The sequence below is a fragment of the Prunus mume genome, linkage group LG3, assembly GCF_029339155.1.
Source record: "Prunus mume cultivar Tortuosa linkage group LG3, ASM2933915v1, whole genome shotgun sequence".
Lineage (NCBI taxonomy): Eukaryota > Viridiplantae > Streptophyta > Magnoliopsida > Rosales > Rosaceae > Prunus > Prunus mume.
The window spans coordinates 4,512,062-4,533,666 of NC_142700.1; the positions used below are offsets into that span (position 1 = coordinate 4,512,062).

At 36.9% G+C, this 21,605-nt stretch overlaps 4 protein-coding genes across 8 annotated transcripts; 1 reads left to right on the forward strand and 3 right to left on the reverse strand.

The window, feature by feature from the left end:
• The first annotated feature begins 1,475 nt into the window (after window positions 1–1,475).
• On the forward strand, window positions 1,476–8,656 carry AG (K-box region and MADS-box transcription factor family protein). 5 transcript variants are annotated; one of them, XM_008227185.2, is made up of 9 exons: window positions 1,476–1,634; window positions 2,091–2,329; window positions 6,110–6,191; window positions 6,809–6,870; window positions 6,959–7,058; window positions 7,202–7,243; window positions 7,842–7,886; window positions 8,033–8,202; window positions 8,339–8,656. In XM_008227185.2, the coding sequence occupies exons 2-9, from the start codon at window positions 2,100–2,102 to the stop codon at window positions 8,340–8,342; spliced, it is 735 nt and encodes a 244-aa protein (XP_008225407.1). In that variant the 5' UTR covers window positions 1,476–1,634; window positions 2,091–2,099; the 3' UTR covers window positions 8,343–8,656. The 5 variants fall into 5 exon arrangements, with proteins under 5 accessions (XP_008225407.1, XP_008225408.1, XP_016648725.2 ...); XM_008227186.3 differs by having other exon boundaries at window positions 1,477–1,634; window positions 7,845–7,886; XM_016793239.2 differs by having other exon boundaries at window positions 1,571–1,846.
• LOC107880762 (GDSL esterase/lipase At1g29670-like) lies at window positions 8,339–10,824 on the reverse strand. The gene is made up of 5 exons (XM_016793013.2): window positions 10,448–10,824; window positions 9,912–10,036; window positions 9,535–9,780; window positions 9,238–9,409; window positions 8,339–9,041 (listed from the first exon to the last, which is right to left on the reverse strand). Exons 1-5 carry the CDS (start codon window positions 10,716–10,718, stop codon window positions 8,821–8,823), a joined length of 1,035 nt encoding a protein of 344 aa, XP_016648499.2. The 5' UTR covers window positions 10,719–10,824; the 3' UTR covers window positions 8,339–8,820.
• A 1,517-nt stretch (window positions 10,825–12,341) lies between these two features.
• LOC103325076 (GDSL esterase/lipase At1g29670-like) lies at window positions 12,342–15,371 on the reverse strand. Its single transcript, XM_016792965.2, has 5 exons — window positions 15,072–15,371; window positions 14,593–14,720; window positions 14,257–14,505; window positions 13,902–14,151; window positions 12,342–13,673 (listed from the first exon to the last, which is right to left on the reverse strand). The coding sequence occupies exons 1-5, from the start codon at window positions 15,319–15,321 to the stop codon at window positions 13,453–13,455; spliced, it is 1,098 nt and encodes a 365-aa protein (XP_016648451.2). The 5' UTR covers window positions 15,322–15,371; the 3' UTR covers window positions 12,342–13,452.
• A 4,176-nt stretch (window positions 15,372–19,547) lies between these two features.
• LOC107880119 (GDSL esterase/lipase At1g29670-like) lies at window positions 19,548–20,979 on the reverse strand. Its single transcript, XM_089048467.1, has 5 exons — window positions 20,756–20,979; window positions 20,521–20,648; window positions 20,195–20,440; window positions 19,863–20,112; window positions 19,548–19,768 (listed from the first exon to the last, which is right to left on the reverse strand). The coding sequence occupies exons 1-5, from the start codon at window positions 20,958–20,960 to the stop codon at window positions 19,548–19,550; spliced, it is 1,050 nt and encodes a 349-aa protein (XP_088904593.1). The 5' UTR covers window positions 20,961–20,979.
• Between the last annotated feature and the right edge of the window lie 626 nt (window positions 20,980–21,605).

Here is a 21,605-nt window from a genome sequence, read left to right on the forward strand (position 1 = left end):
TACTTTCAATGCCTTACCTTCATGCTTGAAATATATAAAGGTATACTAGGAACCAAAAATTCACACTCTAATCAAACATATGAAATTAAAACAATTAGCTAGTGTGGGAATACAAGCGCCTGAGTTAAGTGTACAAGTATGAAGCAGATTGTACTTATGTGGCAACATTAAGAGAAAGATGGATGATTGTGTTTTTGCCAATGGTAGAGCATGGCCAACATTACACATTTCCTCGGCAGCTTGTTTGCAATAAGGTGGGTAAAGGAAAAGTGACATGTCCTCTACATACAAACCATGAGTGACATGGCATAACAAACCAAATAGAACCCCACCAGTACACAGGTGGGCGCTGCCTCTTTTGCTAGGTCGAATCAGATATCAAATGTTGTGTCCCCCATATCTTAAGGTTCAAATTAATTAGTATATGAGTGCGTGCACGATGAGATGGTAAAGTCATAATAAAAAGACAAACGTGGGTTTGGCTTTTGAATTACGGCAGTGAATCCGCATCCTTGCATCGAATCTCTCCTCTTATAAATTAGATTGATTTGTAGTAGTTTAGACTACTGCTTGTATCAAACAAACAACAACAACAAAATAACACAACGAAAAAAGAAAACAGAGCAAGAGCTACAATACACTACATATATCAAGACTATATTGCTCAGCAAGATTATAGAGCTGCATATATAGCTAGACATATGGCAGACAGAGTTATATATATATATATATATATAGAGAGAGAGAGAGAGAGAGAGAGAGAGAGTTCAAATAAGCTTATGAACGACATTTACTAGCATATCAAATCCTTTTCTGTTTGGTAAAACCTTGACCTTTTGTTATCTTAGTCTAAGGCGTAGAAAAAGTCATATATTAAGCATGCCATATTTAGAAACTAATTCAACTAATTACTAGAAATGACAACAAATGAAAGGTAAAGTTATAGTCAGCAGTAGTGAAGTCCCACCGACCTATGTCCTTTACATAAAAAATAACAATTATTCATTTCATTAAATAAATAAAAACCAATACTTCATAAGTAAAAGTAATTAAAAAAAGTCAGAGCAAATAAAAAACAAAAACAAAATAAATGGGAAAATTTTCCTCAAATTTTTGCTCCTATATTTACTATTTATACACACAAAAAAAAAATTATTATAAAGATTTTAACCTAAAGGCAGGTGTTCTGGCTTCGCTAGCTGCCTAGCCCAACGTCTCATTCACCACATTAATAATCGCTTTCAGAAAGTACCTTCTCTCTCTCTCTCTCTCTCTCTCTCTCTCTCTCTCTCTCTCAGGTAAGAAAATACATTTGATAATTAAATAATTAATATAATGATTTTTTTTTTTTGGCGAATTAATAAAATGAATGGTTGATAGAGTCTGAATCATTCCCATTTCCCATTTAGCATCTCTTTTGCTTCATCTCCAATACATACTTTAAAATTTTAAAAAAAAGAATCTGCATATAATTAATAATATCTAAAAAATTGCAGAGTAAAAATTGAAGTGGTTTGGGAAATGTCATTTATTCCTTTATAAATAGCCACCTCTTAGCCCACCTCGCTTCCATTTTCTGCATATCTTCTTGTTTAGATTTGTGAGAAAGAAAAAGAGCTAAGAAAACCCAAAAGGTAGAAACCTCTGTTTCTGTCCTTAATTATCACCATCCATGATCTTTTCTTTGTTTTCTTACCATGTCATTAAGCAAAATACTCAAACATTATCTCATGAATCATCTTCAGTTGCCTCACTTCTTTTAGTCCCATCAATCTTTTTGGCTTCTCAGCCAGATTTATTTAATTACCAGCTGTTTCTGTTTGGTCCCCAAGAATCCAAAAGAAAAGTTAACAATTCAAAACTTAGTTCTGTTCAGTTCACAATTTCTTGAACTTGGGGATGCTAGCTTAATTAGCTACCTAGCTAGAGCTAGCTAGTTGTTGTTGTAGTAGTAGTATTGCACCAAGTTTTCATTTCATATGTTTCTTGCTTCAACTTTTTTGTTCATGATCAAGTAGATAGAGAGTAACTGAAGTACTGGGTCTTTTAACTAATTAGCTCCTTGATTGATCTCTTTGTGCTTGATTCAGCTTGCAACTATGGCCTATGAAAACAAATCCATGTCTCTGGACTCTCCCCAAAGAAAATTGGGTAGGGGAAAGATCGAGATCAAACGGATCGAAAACACAACGAACCGTCAAGTCACCTTCTGCAAAAGGCGCAATGGGTTGCTCAAGAAGGCCTATGAACTCTCTGTACTTTGTGATGCAGAGGTTGCTCTCATAGTCTTCTCTAACCGCGGCCGACTTTATGAGTATGCCAACAACAGGTATTGCTTTTAATTTCCTTCTTTTATTTCTTTTCGATTTCTTACTGAAGGCTCTTAAAATTTCTTTCAGCCCAAGTTTTCTAATGTAGTTTTAGTTTTCCTTTTAAAAGCCCCTTTTTTTTTCGGATGTTCTTCTTAAAGTTGGTTTTTTGTGTGCAAAATTTGGCTACAAATTTTGCATTTTTAAGAAGCAATTGGTGTTTCTGTGTTCAAGACTTTTGCTTCTGTAGTAGATCTTTGGGTGGATTTAAGCAGGAAAACATAATCATTGTAATGGTCCTCAGTTGAGTTGAGATTGAGTTCTCTCTCTCTATCTCTCTAACTTATAAGATTCACTTGTCTTTCTTTCTTATCTTTTGTTTTTTTCCATGTATGTGCTTTTAATGGGTATTTTTATTAATTTTTCTTTTCTGTTTATGATCATTTTCTTAGCTCTTGGTTTGGTGCAAACATAGATCTGGTCTAATAGATAGGAAAAGAAGCATATCATGGATGTAAATAGCAACAAGTAGTGGTTTTGGGAATGTATGCAGGCCTCTGAGATCAGCTCCTTACCTCCCTCCATTGTTGTTAATTTTCTGCTGTTCTCTCTCTCTCTCTCTCTCTCTCTCTCTCTCTCTCTCTCTCTCTCTGCATGACTCTATGTCATCTATTAGGCTAAGAAGGCCTACAACACACAAGCTGTCATGCCCCCATTAGCCCAACCTCCAATCTCCTTGACACTTCCTAAATACCACGTCAGTTATGGACACCAGGAAAACAAAAGTACAATTCAATATATAAAATAAAAATGACAAGACCTTCTCTGAAAAAAGCACATACTAGGGTTCCAATACACCCAGATGGGTTTTGCTTGAAATATGTTAGTCTCCCTTGTACACCCAAATCAGGCCACAACCACTCATACCCAGAAGAGTTTTCCCCTAACCTCCCTTAAAATTTCCCAAATCTCACTTTCTTTTCGTGGAATATTCCACATAACCAAATTAGGGTTCATTAGGAACTACACTGGGTAATCAATTAGTCCAAAATCTTTTAGTGGGTAACCCTTAAATCGAGTAAAGGAGACATTTTTCCATAGCCAATCAAAACCCAAGTGTCAAAATGTCTTCTTTTTTCTCAATTTCACATTTCTTTGGAAATGGGTGAGGTCTGGTTAGGGTTAGGTGTTGGGTTCTTTTGTTTGTCTCGGTTAATAGAATCTTTGGTCACGTCACACACGATTTTTCGGTTCTTGACTTCTGACAAAAGAGCTTTATGTCATTATTCCTACACTGGGCTCTCTTCTCTTTTCTCAGTTTCTTCAACCCTAAATTTTAACCTTTCTGGTCAAATTATTATTATTATTATTATTTTCCTACCTGGGTTTTATCACAAAGGTAAATTCTTTTATGAATTATTTTTCCAAATTATTGCTCTTGAAGTGAAAGAGAGTATGTATGAGATCATAGCTCAAGTGGGTCATCATGAAGATGTCACTGCTGGGCATTGGAGAATGGCCTTTGCATTTGCTCAAGATCTTGCATAGATATATTTATGCAAGTTCTTAGTGTGGGAGAGATATAAGTGAGCAGAGACAACGTACGACAACTGCAAGCCAATGGGAGAGTTCTGAGCATTTGGCTTATATGTCGCTGCCTGCTCTGCTAAAACAGACGGCTTTGATGTTCTCAGAGTTTCAGACAGAAAATATCAAATTTTATATTAATATATTTACTTTCACTTCTTTAAAGTATAAATAAACCCGAATTTTTAATTGCTTGTGAATTACTCGAGGTGGGTAATAGGGTAAACTTGAGGCCAATGTCCCTTGTGTAATGAGTGGCAAGAGTTATGGCCTGTAATATGGTTGAACCAATCATATTGGGGAGCTGCGCCATCGTGGCACAGGCAACCAATCACAAGGTCGAGGATTTTAAGGTATCAGATGCCATAGGAAAGAGTGAACTCTTGGGTTGTGTTTTCATAATAATAAATTCATTCAATTTTTTATTATGATATTGATATGTGGTTTTGCATCACATCCGTCATTTGAGACTGATTGACTAGGTCAGCAGGTCTAACTCAGACAACTGAGTTTTCGTTTTGATCTTAAGGAAACTGAGATGTTTTATCATGCATTATTTAGGTTCAGTTAACTGAAAGAGTTAGTTTAATTTGACCGTTAGTCTTTGCCTAATATTGAGGTTAACCATAATCCCAACTTAACTCAGTAGCATTATTTGCCCTTAATGTATATCAATAGCATATGTACCTAGGAAAAAGAATTAAGGGGAGGCAAAAGGCTAGAGCTTGGGAAAAGAAATTCCAATTTATATCACTGCAGGTAGAATCTGAGTCAGAATTTCTGCTGTGGATAGAAGACTTCATCCTCCTAGAGAGGATAATAAGCTGATGAAAGTAACAAGCATCATGCTTTGTTCAATTTCAAGCATGCCTTTTGTGGAAACAACTTTAATTACCATTTATAAATAGTTCAATGAATGTTTCTTTCTCTGTATCTGTGTCTCTCTCCCTTTTCCCAACACAGGAAATTTGGCTTTGGTTGGAAACCCCCTTTACATGATATGTTTTTCAGTAAACCGACATGCACATCAGAAGTTTATGTCTAGTCTAATTAACATACACAAGAAGCTAGTTATGAAGAGAGCTCCACTATTAATTGCGTAGCCTAATAGTATTTGGATCCTGCTTAATTAGTTGATAAGCAATTGACACAATTGTAAGTATCATGAAATGGGACCACTATAATGCATCTATCCATTACTTTGGATGAGCAAAGCTAGTAAGTTTCTTCTTTATATTTCTACAAGATGTTATATTGCTATTATTTAAGGGGTAAAAGCAAATATTTCAAATTTGAAAAAGAAAAAAAAAAAAAAAAAGGAATGTAAAATATCCATTACTTCCAGGAAGATTACTATTTTTTTTTTTTTTTTGGGTACAAGTGATAGTCTACGTACCTAAAGGGGAGGGAGATTTCTCACACATAGTACACACACAACTAAGATGCCATGGGGATTCGAATTTGAAACCTCTTATAAGTCAATGTCTTTTTCCATAGGCTAAACCCCATTGACAGGAAGGATACTACTTAAGGCAATAGAAAATCGTAACATCTTATGGTTTAGAAAAGAACTAGTGGCATCATGATGGTTCATATATTACTCCTTGGTAATTAAAGTCACTAACTAGATAATTAATTCATCACAGCAACCATAGGCTCCCACACCATGTTCATAAAGTTTTAGAATTTTATGTCCCCTAAAAGTTTATTAATATTTTGCTCTTTAATCCCATAGTTCCTCTTTAGGAAGAAAGTAGTGAGGAACTTATTTCAAGAATCTTGTTGTTGAAAGTTTGATGAAATAAGCCACATAAATAGAAACAATCCTTTGCTAGGTAGCTTTTCTCATGGTAAGAAACTTTACACTCAAAAACTTCTTTGTCTATTAAAGTTCATCTTATACACTCAAATTCTGAATACATTATCTGAAAACTTTTCAGTTTTTGGAGATTATTTAAATATTTGATATGTTTAAGCAATGCTATAAATGCAGCCTACTTATAGCATTTGAGGATTTGGTACATATTTAACTTGGTGTTCTTCCTTGAGCACTAGTCTCATGCATATTGGTTGGACTACATGTCTAATATTAGGTGTATATATCCATGTATCAATAGATGGCATTCTTTTGTGGTAACTAGTAGTGTTATGTATTCTTACTTTCTAGTCTTTTATAGATTCATATATTAATGCTATGATTGCATACCATGCAGTGTTAAAGAAACAATTGAGAGGTACAAGAAGGCATGCGCAGAGTCTACAAATACCGGATCTGTTTCCGAAGCTAGTACTCAGGTATTATTTACTCTGATGACAGATACTTGACAGAAAAGTTTGGAGTACGATTTTAAAAGTGAGATTAGCTCTTTCTGGTCTCCGGATTTCATTATCATATACTTTCTCCTCTAAGGGTGTGAATATTGAACTACTGATTAGAAATTGGTTTCAGTTATGTAGATCATGAACAAAACCAATCCATGACTAAGACAAGTCTTGTTTTCCTTTTGTAATTTTGGATCTCTTTAGTCTCATCATAATCATTTCCAATATCAATCCTGGAATTTGGATGAGCCATATAAATCCAGTTGTTCTTTTCATTCTATTACAACCAAAAATACCGGTAAAGCTAAAGCTTTTAGTTGAATGCCTTGGTAAGAAGTTAATATATTAATTGATAGAATTGCTTTACATATATGAGCCCTAATTTATAATAATTGTATATATTACATATATATTACACACACACACACATACACTTATGTGGAATATATATATATATATATATATAATTGGTAAAGCACTAAGAATGAATTTTTAATGCATGCTTCATAACTAGTAAAGCAGTGTTTATTGATTTTGATCATATTTTCAATGAGACGTTTTAACCATTGATTTATGGATGTAATTCGCAGTACTACCAACAAGAAGCTGCGAAACTGCGCGCTCAGATAGGGAATTTGCAGAACTCAAGCAGGTAATCTTAAAGGGATCAATTTCAACCCTAGTTACCAAAAGCTTTCCCAGATCCCAGATTTTCAAATTGGCAGCCTTTTCTTTGACAGGCATATGATGGGCGAGTCATTGAGTTCTATGAATATGAAAGACCTGAAGAATCTGGAGAGTAAACTAGAGAAAGGAATCAACAGAATCAGATCCAAGAAGGTATCTCTTCTATATTTATGATGGATTTTTGCGATCTGAATTATTTACTTGTATTTTGATAGCTTTTGCATAGACATTGACAAGTTTTTCCTTTTCTGTTTTCATATATTTCTTTCCTATTAATCTTTGATCCTCTCTCTCAGAATGAGCTCTTGTTTGCCGAAATTGAGTACATGCAGAAAAGGGTACCACTCTTTGACTCTTCCTCATTTATAAAGTTGCATTCTCTTATATGCATTACTACATTTCTCGTCATATTTGAAAAGTTTGTTGAGTATCACTGCCCAATGCATGTTTACCAACTTATCAAGTAAACAATTTACTTACATGCATGTACTGGTATGTTTGATCTATTGTAAATGGGTTCACGATCATATGCATTTGGAGACTGTAGGCTGGCATCAAATTGTCTTTATCAACTGAGTGCATGCATGTTAGAAGCTAGTGTTAAAAGTTATCACTTGTTTGCTGAATGTTTAATTTGGTCAGAAGTTCTCATGAAAACTTGATTGAAGCTTAAAATTTCTGGTTAAGCTTTCTTAAATTTTCTTTTGATTTTTAACAAAACCTCTCTTAACCATTTTGTTGTCATTAGGTAATGTTCAATATGGTTCTTTTAGCTTCTATAAGTTGACTAACAGTGAATTCTTTACATGTTACCATAAAATGGTATATGAGGTAACCAGAAGTTGCACTCACACTGCTCAAAATCATTCATATAAGTTTTGTTCTGTTAATGAAACTAATTTTTCTTGGTTTTCATTGACATTATAATGCACCTAGCAGGAAATTGACTTGCATAACAACAACCAGCTCCTACGAGCAAAGGTGATCCCTCTCTCTCTCTCTCTCTCCCTCTCTAGAAAAATATGCATGTGATGTGCGCTCGCGTGTGTATTGTATTTGTGTTTGTGTTAGTAGTATGTAGTACGTAATTAGTAGTGATTCATGGGGCTTGTGAATGGGATATATAGATAGCTGAGAATGAGAGGAGCCAGCAAAACATAAATGTGATGGCTGGAGGGGGAAGTTATGAGATCATGCAGTCTCAGCCATATGACTCTCGGAACTATTTTCAAGTGAATGCATTACAGCCCAATCATCAGTACAATTCACGCCAAGATCCGATGGCCCTTCAATTAGTGTAAGTACGCATATATCCCAAATTATCAACCTCATAACAAATTACCATTCACATTGTAATTTGACTGCACATATATTAGATGCAAGCACCATTACATGCATCCCTTCAAACAGTTTCCTTTTACATTCCTGTGCAGTTAATGTGCTTGGACGACCGTCGTCTCTGCCGAATTAATTTTCTATGGTGGGTATGTAAAGACACCAGATGATGATAGCTACGGGCACTTTGTCAAGTAGTAGGAAGCATAAATCATCAACTTGGCTCTGTGGAAGACGTTGGTACCTAGTACATTAGTAGAAGGGGATTTCTTTGTCTGTATTTTAAATATGTGCCTGCAGCAATGTGTACTACTAAAAACTCTGTGAGTGACGTTACACTAACAAGTTCCTCCAACTCTCATGTGATTGAATATTTTATAATGTTGGTTTGAACATCTATTATTATATGTCTCATACATCCAAGCGTACATATAGTATATTAATTTCTCTCTCTCTCTCTCTCTCTCTCTCTCTCTCTCTCTCTCTATATATATATATATATATATATATATATATATGGTTGATGTTTCTGTTTGCCATATGAAATTTTTATTTGCCTGGCTCTAGAGCCCAACAATGATCATAGACTAAGCTGAACTAGGTGACTGATATCCATGGGATAAGTGTCCGATGGGTCTTGAGACCTGTATGCTCTTCCTGCACTGGCTATATTGGCGGCCTCAGTCGGATGGAATGAGTCCCATAATGCATAGTCACTTCTATTCTGGCATACAGGTTGGAAAGGATTGCATAGCCCAAGTTCATTTACTGCACAGCAGCTAATGTTCGGAACCTTGAAATCTGAAATCAACAAAACAAATTTATGTCACTTTTAGTACTCTTTCAGAAAATACAGCTAGGAATTTTAGTTTGTGCGACCCCATCATATATCTCTCTCCTCATCTAACAGTGGATCTCACGTACATATTTACGAGAGAAATGTCGCATATGACAGGATCACAGCAGAAAAGAGAGGCACAAAAGTGTAACCAAGTACCAGCAGGACGTGACACTGAAGAAGCGTTAACATAGATGAATTGTGCATCTTCCAGATCGGCGTTGAGCTTGTCCACCAAAGCTCTAAGCTTTTCATTAAAAGGTTCTGTTGCATTGCCTATTGGTGCCACTCCAACCAAGGCCACCTTCCTTGCACCATACCTATACAAAGTCTTCAATCAAAACCAACATCAAACAAATAAGTCCTTTTCGAGTAGGTCTCTCAAAGTCGACGATAAAGATTAGTAAACTAAACAAGTGCTTGGTATTAATTAAATAATTAATAACTAATAATTACCATAATTTGTTGAGAATATTGTTCAATAAGAACTGAAGCATATTGCTCAAGTGTATATATTCGACTGGTGTTAAAATACTGAGTCTGGAAGTAATTGTTAATGTAATCGTTGTTGCCGATTCCCATAAAATAAAAGCACTTGTTTAAATACTTGAGAGCTAATGCTTTATGTCGCAGAATGGAAGCAATGCGCAAGACTGTAACATGGTGATTTCGTAACTGCTGATCTAAGTTGACATTAACACCCTGCATATATATAGAGGACAGAAATTAAGTTTTCATATAAATTGTTTAATTAATTAATACTAATATTAACTTTGCAGATATATATATATATATAAATATATAAGTCATGTTAATTTGGTGTGATTAGTTACCATCTCAGTGCCAGATTCAGCTCGAATTCCTGCAGCGCCAGATGCGTAATTCAGACCTCTAAGTATGACCAGGCCCCAAGTAGTTGCAAATGGTGGGATGGGTTTCTTAAAACCCAGAAGTTCAGCTGTAATGTGTAAAGTAACCAAAAAAAAAAAATTGTCCTAATTAATTATAGCCTCCATGTGTTGTGTGCATATCTTACCAACATACTTAATTATAACAAAATTAAGGGGAATATTTTCTTGCTAGATGTTTTGGAACATTGATCACATGTGGCCTAAATTTATAATATGACAACATAACTCTGAACTTTCGTGCGGTCTAGCCACCTTGTGAATTTGGACCCTGAATCGAAGTTTAAAGCATACGTCATCCTCAACTTAATCGTATCAATAGTAAATATTAGATCAACAAACTACAAATTCCTCTTTGTGACATGTATAGTTCCTAAGCTATAGAGAGATATGAACAATGTACTTAAAAGAAATTCAGAGAGAGAGAGAGAGAGAGAGAGAGAGAGAGAGAGAAGCGAGACCAAGTATATCAACTGAGGTTCTGCCATTGCAAAATCTTCCTGTTGCTCCAATGGGAAAATCAACCCCATAGGGAAGGTAATTCACTTTAGCCAAGGTCGGGAGGTAGTTATTATTGCCACTGTCGACCAACGAATCACCAAAAATGAAGAAACATGGTACTTGCGGCGCTTCTCCATAAACACAAGAATATTGTGATAATAATATTGAAACCACCAAAACACCAAGTATCATCTTGAACCATCTAACACCCATCTCATAATTTGTTGCCATTGGTTATCAAAGAATATATATAGCCCTAGCTACTAACACTGAAAAGAAAAGTGAACAAAGAAAGAGACGTATTGATTATGAAAACAAAGATGTGGAAGGCCAGAACGGAGCGCATGCAGAGGGAATGTCTATATAGTGAGAGGATTGAATTAATGGGTCTTGTTTTTGTTTTATTTTTATTTAATACTGTGAAGATTGAGTTTGGTCGAATGAATATGTGTCGTGGGGGCCAAGCAGTTTGGTTCACACAAATACAATGAAGCCCTCATCTTGCATAGAATGCTCACGATGAGAAACTGATTAACAGACTTGGCGGATTACAATCCCAGTGGGATCTAATACTAACTAATTAATGACACCAAAAGTATTCCAAATTTTTATTCATCAAATGATGAGCATATGATAGTATCTAATTATTTGTTAAAAATACAAGATTCAGATTTTTCTAGAATTACTGTATTATACACGATCATTGATCTTGCAACTAAAGGTTCGTAGTACTTCTCTTTCCAATATTTGGAACAGTTCTCAAATTCGACTCCCTTCCGCATTGATAAAAAAAAGAAAGTAAAAACAGAAATGAATGGCCGTAAATAAGGTGGCATGGGCAAAGGCATGGCACGAGAGAGGGTACTCTTCTTAGACTTTGCTCATCATTTATAAAATTATGCTCTGTTATCCACATTATATATATTTTTCACAACAAGTGTTTGAAAAGTTCGTTTGTGTATCAAATTTTTCAATGTTAACCAACTTAAGCAGTTCATATTCTGATATGTTTCTAAGATTGGGGACTAAGAGATGTGTGCTTTCTAAAATTACTCTATTATCTCACAGATGAATTTTCTTGGGAACCAAATTAAGCAAATGAATGGTGTGCTTGGTTGGGGACTAACAGATGGCATGGGCAAAGGCAAAGGCCTAAGGCATGGGAGTATAAGGGGTACTCTTCTTAGACTTTAGCTCATTCCTGAAATTACTTGAAATCTTACACACATTATATCGATTTTTCACAACATATATTTGATCGATCAAATTCTCAAAATGTTTTACCTTGTTAGAAATATTTTACGTGTTTAGCATCAATTGTAGTCTTTATGAACTGAGTCCTCGTGGGAATTTAATTTGCTTCAAAATCTCATGAGTTAAGTTCTCTTAAATTTTGCTCTTGCTTTTTACGGCACTTTGATGTCATCGATTCTCTGTAGCTTGGATATTTCTCTTCTAGGCAAGAGTTAAGGCAGTCCTGCTTGATGACTTTGTACATGTACAAAGAGCTTCACCGGCTAATGTTTTTAAATTGTTTTTCAAATTCATCAAGTATCCGCCTGGATTGTTTTTAAATTATTTCAATGAATCAATTGTTTTCATTCCACCATGGTTCATATTCAACAGAAATTCTTCAAATTTTGTGATATTATTAAAACAAAAGTATTTTAATAACAAAAAATGGGAGCTCAGTTAGATAAACACAATTAAGCAAAACATCAATTTCGTATATAACATCAAAACGATACATCATACAAGTATTAGGAAGAAATACAAATACACCCAAGTACAAAGTATTAGGAAGAAATACAAATACACCCAAGTACAAAAGGGTACTTTAACAAAACCAATATCTAATTAGGACTCCGTCCACTGATATGAACACAATTGATTTAGGAAAATGATTTTTCCACTCCTCTTTTCTCCACTTACACTCCCTTTTGCTTTTTAATACTTTTTAATTAATTTTGTTCTTTTGTGTTCTTTATATTTCCTATTCTACCCTCACCCTACATTAATATTTTGATATGGGTACTCAATCAATAAGAGTGAACAAAATCCAGGCTTTTGGATTCCCCTATAGACTTAAAATGCCGAAATATTTATATGAGAAGAATTCTTTTACTTTCTTTTTATTTTTTCTTTCTTTTCAATCCCTGATTGACCCAAAATAAATGAAGATATGAAATAATCTCATATGGAACAAAGAGAACTCCCTTAATGTGAATTTGAAACTAATAGTCTCAAACTCAATTTCATTTTCTTATTCATGTCCACAAGTTCATAAATAAAAAATTTCATTCAATATCTGTTTTCCAAATGGTTATGACGGCGAAGAGAGGGAGAAGAGGGAGAGGAACATGAAAAAATAAAATGTAAAAATGTGTAGTTAGATGCATTTTTGTTTCTTTGTGGCCACCTAAAATTTGTTTCCTTCAAAAAAACAAAAAAACTACGGCAAGGTTTATTCGTGGGGCATGAGTGTTTGTAGGTGGACCATGTAATTTTGTCTAGACAAATATACAGTATTAATTATTTCTTACTCGATTAAAGGAAAAAAAACTGAAAATAGAGGGAAAGCTGGAAAATTAAATATAAAGAAAAATAAATAATATAAAATGAAATAAAAATAAATTAATATAGGATAAGGGTAGAAAAGGAAAGAGAAAGAGAAAGAACAAAAAAGAACAAAATTTATTAAAAAAATATTAAATAGCAAAAGGGAGTATAAGTGGAGAAAAAAGGAAAGGGAAAATCAGCTCCCTTGATTTAAAAGTCTTTGACCTCCTTCATATATATATATATATATATATATATATTTAAATAGGTGTGCGAAGCCTCACTTGATGGGTCTTTAAAATAATAATTTATTCATCCTAAAGGAAAAAAAAAAAAAAAAAAAAAACATTTGTGCCCTATTACTTTCCATCTGAAATTTATGTCCTTGGCTACTAGAACTCCATGGTTATAGCCTAAGTTTAGCTAGGTGACCAATATTCATTGGGTAAGTGTCAGACGGGTTAGAAGAATTGTATGCTCGTCTTGCAGTGACTAAATTGGCCATCTCAGTAGGATGGAATAAGTCCCAGAACATATGCTCGCTCCTATTCTTGCATGGAGCTGCGGAAGGAACACATTGACCTATTTCATTTACTGGACAACAATTAACGTCCGAAACCTTCAATCCTGAAATCAAACAAAACAAATTAATTAATGTCACTTTTATTCTTTCTGAAACCATCATATAGCTAGGAAATTAATTTGTATATACAAGCTGAGCTGGTCATATATGACCTATTTTTCACATCATATAGATAGATATTATGTGAAAACGTCACACATGACCTAACCGGCTCATGGCACTCGAAAACATTGAAATTAAAAGAAATCATAGCACAAAGAGAGTCCACAAACCAGTTGTTGTCCGATCCGCTGAACTTCCAGACATTCCATAAGTGTTAATATAGATGAATTTTGCATCTGTGAGATTGGTGTTGAGCTGATCGACGAGAGACTTAAGCTTTTCGTTGAAAAATTGAACTGCATCGTTCATTTTATCCACGCACGCAGACCCATTTGTTCCAGTCGAAATTGAATATGGGGCGCAGCCTACTTGTCCCAATCCAACCAAGGCCACCTTCCTTGCTCCATACATGTACAAAGTCTTTATAACAAATAAGTCTTGTGTTATAAATTTAGTATAGATATAGTTGCTTTCAAAGTCTCAAAGACTAATTAAACAAGTGCATGGTGTTAATTAATTGCTAACCTTTATTTGGCGAGAATATTGTTTGATGACAAGTGTAGCATATTGTTCAGGGGTATATTTGGTACTGGTGGGATAAAACTTGGGCTGGAAGTAATTGTTCATGTAGTCATTGCTACCCATTCCAACTGAATATAAGCACTTGTTTAAATAGTGCTTATTAGATGATTGTTTATGCCCCATCACAGAAGCAATGTGCTTGACTGTAGCTTTGTGATTCAGCAGCTGCTTATTCAAGTTGACATTAGCCCCCTGCAAAAGGAGAAAATTATATATACAGATCAATTTGCTTAATTATATAATTAAGTTGTGTAAATTATTTAACTCTTGATTAATTACCATATGGGTGCCAGTTTCATCTCGCAGTCCTGCTGAGCCAGATGCATAATTCAGACCTCTAACCATGTCCTTGGGCCGCCTGGTAGTTGCAAAGCATGGGATGGGGTTCTCAAAACCCAAAAGTTCAGCTGTGATGTAAAGATCCATGTTCTAATTTTAGCCTCATTTTGTGAATGCCTTGCAAACGTATATATTTATTATTAATTAATATGTATAGATATCTATACTACTCACATAAAAGAATAAAATACAATATGCATAACCCCCCGGCCTCAAATTTATACGTAAAATCATCTACAAACCATGGATATAAGGTAAATTTACGTATATCAAGGTTCTAGTTAAAGTTAGTCGTGAGTTTACAGCTCACTAGTTCCAATCTGGGGATCATTAAAGCCAAATGTAATGCACTATACCAATACATGATAACATAAAACATGTACAATTCTCATAGTATGCAGTGCATAGAAAGAAAAGACCTATTATATCAACGAAGGTTCGACCGTTGGTAAATCTTCCCGTTGGTCCCTTTGGAAAATCAATTCCATAAGGCAGGTAATTGGCTTTAGCCGGGGTCTTGAGGTGGTTGTTGTTGCCATTATCCGCCAATGAATCACCAAAAATGAAAAAACAAGGCACTTGCGATTCTCCATGAACACAAGATTGTGATATGAAAACCACCAAAACAACAATCATCAACGTCCATATTACTGTGTCATTCGTCGCCATTATCAAAGAATTGTAAGCTGCTAATTATAAGGATTAGAAAGAAAGGGATTGTAAACTTTGGGTTTTTTTTAGTGTTTTTCTTTTTCTATTAAATACTTGGGATGTTCGTGAGGCCGAACATGTTGTGCTCTTGACCACACAAATACAATGAAAAACTTACTAATTAGAGACACAAAGACTTGTTTGAGTCAATTTCGTTACAAAAAGAGTGGTGATTTCCCCACTCTTATTTCTCCTATTTTATCCACTTACACTCCTTTTTTATAACTAAAAAAGGAGTGTAAGTGGATAAAATAGGAGTGGGGAAAATCATTACCCTACAAAAAAATTAACCCTAAGTAAAACTCGCCATAATAACAGAATGGAGGTTATAGTTCTTTTCCTCTGTTTTTTCAGAAACCAAAGAAAATAGATAATGGTCGTTATTGACTAATTAGGGCTACCATGGTAAATGGGTTTTAATTACAATAGTGATTAATAGTGAAAAGTTGAAACTGATAACATAATTACAAATTCATTATTATTTCAAATAAAATTTTGACCATCTACTTGTTTGGCATATGATCTGTTGAAACTAATCTATACATATCATTTTATAATTGGATAACATTGTTGATATTTCATGAACTTAAGGTATGAACATAACACTGCAAAATTTCTCAAAAAAAGTGTTGCAGATTCGGTTGATCTATCTTTTTTATTTAAAATTAAAACAAATTAAGGTTATTAACAAGCATGAAGTGAGAGCATAGCTAGGAGGAGCCCGAGTCATTCTATAGTAAGGGCCTTATATATTGTAACACCCCGACCCCAAATTTATCCCATGTTTAATTAATTTAAATGGAATTGAGAAATTACCCGTGGGATAGGGGTATTTTAGTCATTTTCTTACCCGAAACGAATTTGGGAATTCCGGTTGTACCGTTGCGTAGAGCACGGTGAGATGAGTCCGTAGACACGTAGTGGGCTCGAATCGGAGTTGTAACGAGAGAGATATGGTCAGAAGAAGCTCAGTGGCATAATCGTAAATATTTGGAAATTGGATTTTTGGTTAAAAGACGGAAATGCCCCCGTCTGTCTCTCTCTCTCTCTCCCGCGCGTCTCCCTCTCTCTCTCCTCGGTTTCGCGACGGCTGGAACAGCCGGCCACGTTTTGGCCGGCCGTGCTCTCGTCCGGCCACCAAAGTCGACGGGGCCGGTACCAAAATGACCGGGCCGCCGTCCTCTTCCTACCCCAGCCGGGTCTCGCCGCCAGCCGCCGGGATTTCGCCGGAAAATCGAAGAAAACCGCCCGGTTTCGCCCGAAACTTCGCCGGCTTCGTTCTCCGTCGTCCGGCCGCCATTTTTGGCAATCAAGGTATGGAAATTCATCCCTTCTGCATGATCTAGCTGATGGTTGGGTAGGATTTCATAAATTTTGAGGCTAAGTAGCTCGATCTACGATTTGGAATTCGGCCGGTTTTGCGATCGCGATTCCGGCCACTTCCGGTCAGTTTTTGGGGTATGTCCAAGAACAAAAGTGACTCCAAATTAGGTGTATTACCTAGGGTAGGAGTCTTGGCTCACGATTTGGAGGTTTTCCGGCGATGCGATATCGCTTTAGACACCCACGCGCTGCCGGCGCGTGTGGCGGCGCGTGGGCACTGTAGCTGAGGGGCATTCTTGTCCCATTGTGATCCTCTCGATGTCACGAGCGCGTAGGTGTGCTCGGATCTCATTTTGGATACCGTTAGGGTTCCGAACGGATATCGCATATTGCGTATTTTCCGGGTTCGCTAGGTTTGGACCGTTGGATGGTCCTGAAATTATTATATGTTGATCTAGGTATTACCAGGATCGTGTAGGATTCGACGGATCGTAAAATGGAGTCCCGGATACTCCGAAAATGCCAACCCTAGGGTTAGGGTTTTAGCGACCGTCCGATCGTGCGATCGTGAGCGATCCGACCGTCCGATCTGGACCAAACTTGCAGGACGTGTGTCCTAGAGCCTGTAGAACCTATAGGAACTTTCGGATCGGAATTTGGAGGTCGTGGGCCCCGCGGGCCCGTTTGACCAAGTTTGGGTAGTTTGACCCTGGGTGGACCGCTAGACTTTCTTTGTAGTTCTACCATCCCAGGAGGGCTAGAATGACCTTAGTGACAGGTCTCGAGCGTTGTTGAGTGAAACGGAGACCGTGAGCTTAAGATTTTAATTAGTGAAATTAAATGGGGGAGTTTACGGTATGCTTTATTTGTGGAGGTTTATATAAGTTTAGAATTTATATGTTATATAATTAATTGTGTGGATGTTTAAAAGTAAATAAAGCGATCGAATGTTAGCTTACAGTGCTATACGCACTACCCCACGTACCCCATATTGTGATCATGTTGAGGGTGGTGAGAATGTAGCAGCCCGGTGTGAGGTCGCACGCGTCTTTGGATTAGCCCATACGTGGCGGGTGCGTCCCGGACGTATGAGGAGATATGGTTGTGTGAGGGGTGAGAATGTAGCCCGGTGTGAGGTCGCACGCGTCTTTGGATTAGCCGGCGTGTTGGCAGACCCACGTGGCCGGTGCGTCCCGACGTATGAGGAGATATGGTTGTGTGAGGTGGTGAGAATGTAGCCAGGCCCGGTGGGAGGTCGCCGCGCGTCTTTGGATTAGCCGGCGTGTTGCACCCCATACGTGGCGGGTGCGTCCGGCGTATGAGGAGATATGGTTGTGTGAGGTGGTGAGAATGTAGCCCGGTGGGAGGTCGCCGCGCGTCTTTGGATTAGCCGCGTGTTGACCCATACGTGGCCGGTGCGCCCGACGTATGAGGAGATATGGTTGTGTGAGGGTGGTGAGAATGTAGCGTGCCCGGTGAGGTCGCACGCGTCTTTGGATTAGCCGCGTGTTGAGCCCCATACGAGGCCGGATGCGTCCCGTCGTATGAAGGGTGATACTGTGATTGTGACTGATGGGTTGGGATGGATAAATATTAGAATGTATGTATTTGTGTGGTGGTAATGGTTTATTTGATATTAGTAGCCAGGATAGATATGAAAGAGCTACGTGTGGCTTGATCCCTTAGTAGGGTACGTAGGCAGCCTGAAGTTACTAGGTGCAGCCACATATTAGACCCCACTTAGGTGGTCTTATTGGGATTGGTTTGGACCTCTTTGTTGGTTCCAAAACTTGGTTGAATTGAGGCTTGTCCTGGGGACTAAGTGAGTGAAGGTGCGCGTGAGTAGATTTTGAAGTTGTTATATGCATGTTTGATGCATTAAGTTATTTTAAGAACTTTGTGGGCAGTTCTGCTAGAAGCATTTGAAGGCCGGAGGCCATTTAGGTAAATTGCATGAGATTTTATTGTGCATGCTGCCGGTTGGGTTATAAAATGCGTTCTTTGCAGGTGGAAATTTTGGGAATGTTCAATTTATAGGGGAGACTCACAAATTTCGGCAGAAAGTCTCGTGCCCTTAATCCTCTATGGCAAATGAGGACGTAGATTTAAGGAGTGAACCCGCATGGGGTGATGCCGGTCTCCGCAGGTTTCTCGGGTTCGGGAAATTGGGACGGGTCCTGTCATATATGGCCTTTAGGTGAAGTCATATCTCTTAACTATTAATCAAGCTAATCAATTTAATCCAGCGACTAAGAAATAGGGCTTCATCTAAGGACCATATATAAAGCCCACACTATAGAATTCTTGGGAGGAGCGCATAGCATGGCATCTACACAAACTTGCTTAAGACAAGTCCTTAATAAATGAGTTGGGTCAGTCCATGACTAGGTTTGAGTCAGCCCATGGTCTGCTGAGTTCTGCTAAAGCCCATAAAACCCATGGGTAATGTATTGTTCATCAAAAGGAGAGTTCCAATTGACCCCAAAAAAAAAGGATTTCCAATCAAATTTTCTTCCAACTTAAATGAAACATTTTTGTTTTTATGTAGGGGGAATTGAATTTAGTATATCGAGTGCAGGGGATAAATGCTCTTAACTACGTAAACTACAAAATCCTTATACTTATAACTAAAAAGCTAGACGAATATGATGCATGCGACAATTCATTTAACCAAATTTGGATTAGTACATTATGGAAGTTGTTATTCCAAATCAACCGAGACTAAAAAATGTTATGCAACCAAAAGGCGCCGCACACCATATAAAGATTCCTGCAAATAACAATTTATTGATCAGATTATGTGGGGAAGGTCAATTTCTTTGTGAAGTTTATTTGCATGACTTCTCATAAAAGCTCCATGATTATAACCTAAGCTGAACGAGGTGACTGATATCCATTGGGTAAGCATCGGACGGATCAAAAGCAGTGTAAGTTCTTATTGCAGTGATCTGGTTCAAGGCCTCAGTAGGATGAAATCCATCCCAAAACACATACTCACTCCTATTTTGGCATGGAGTTTGGCCAGCAGCACATTGACCAATATTGTTCACTGGGCAGCACCCAACATTCACAACCTTAAATCCTGAAATTAATTAACAAAATAATTAATCACCTCATAATAATATGATGCATGGAAAATAGAGATTGGTCCCAAGAAATAATGTGTACGTATGTACCAGCAGCTGCAGGGTCGCCTGAACCCATCCCAAAGCTGTTGACATAGATGAATTTTGCATCTCTCAGATTGGCGTTGAGCTGATCGACCAGAGATACAAGCTTTTGGTTAAACATTTGGGCCGCAGTGTTCAATTTATCAACACATGCAGACCCATTTGTTCCAAATGTTGAAATCGCATTTGGGGTGCAGCCTATAAGTCCCAGCCCAACCAAGGCCACCTTCCTTGCTCCATACTTGTCGTACAAAGTCTTCCAAAACCAATAAATTTAATTAATTAATTGTTTGTTCAAGTCACAAAGACATATGGAAAATTAATTAGTAACTAATTACCATTCTTTGGCGAGAATATTGTTCAATAAGAACTGTGGTGTATTGTTCAAGGGTGTACATGCGACTGGTGGGATAAAATTGAGGCTTGAAGTAATTGTTAATGTAATCATTGTTGCCCATTCCAACTGAATACAAGCATTTGTTTAAATACTGCAAAGCTGATTGTTTACTTCCGAGTATGGAAGCAATGCGCATGGCTGTAACTTGGTGATTAAGTAATTGCTGATCTAAGCTGATATGACCACCCTGCAAGGAGAAAATATATAATTTGATATGTTATAACTTATTTAATTAAGCTGATTTGCAATTATATTAGTTTTAGTTACCAACTGGGAGCCAGTTTCGACTCGAATTCCTGCTGCGCCAGATGCATAATTCAGTCCTTTTAAAATGTCTGGACCCTTATTGCTAGTTGCAAATGGTGGGATGAGATTCTCAAAACCCAGAAGTTGAGCTGTAAATATATATATATATATATATATATATATGTGAAGTATTACAGAACAATGTATGGACAAAGACATAAAAGAAATTTAGAAAGGGAGAGGAAATATATAAGACCTAATATGTCAACGGTGGTCCGGCCGTTGCAAAACCTTCCGGTTGGTCCAGTGAGAAAATCAATCCCGTATGGCTGGTAGTTCACTTTGGCTCTGGTGAGGAGGTTGTTATTATTGCCATTATCGGCCAATGAATCACCAAAAATGAAAAAACAAGGAACTTGTGGTGCTCCATGAATTGGATCCACCAAAACGACGACCATCATGAACAATATTGTTGGCACTTTTGCCATTATGGAAATTATAACACTGAAAGGGGAGGAGGAAGTATACAAATTAAGAAGTGAAGAAAATGGAGACACAGAAGGGGGACTATTTATAGAGAGAGGGGATTGGAAATGTTACATGCATATGTGAAGCCAAATGGGCAATTAGAGGGCTCCTCAAACTATATAGTCAAGATTGGTAGCTTTGCCCTTTTTTTTAATTTAAATGTCACCGACAAAAATACAAGAAAACTTTCCATAATAACGCTTATTTTATTTTATTTTGGTCAAAACCATAATAACGCTTACGATCAATGAGAAATTAACAGGGTAAAGGGTTGTGGATGAATTTTTTATTTATTTTTGGGCAACCAGAGATGGCATGGGCAAAGGATTTTATTCCCAATATTCTCCCATAGGGTATGGATATGATTTGAGTCAAGATTGGCAAAGATATTGAAGCTAGCTCTATCCAACTTCAATCATGTCTAAAAGAGGGACATGATGATGTCTACATGCAAATTATTTTTGACAAGTTTTACAAAAGCACGTGTGATATAGAAATCAAATTGGCCTACCTAAAGTGCTCATTGTTTGACGTTTGATATTGCTTTTTGTAAGTCAAAGTACTTCCTCAAGTATAAA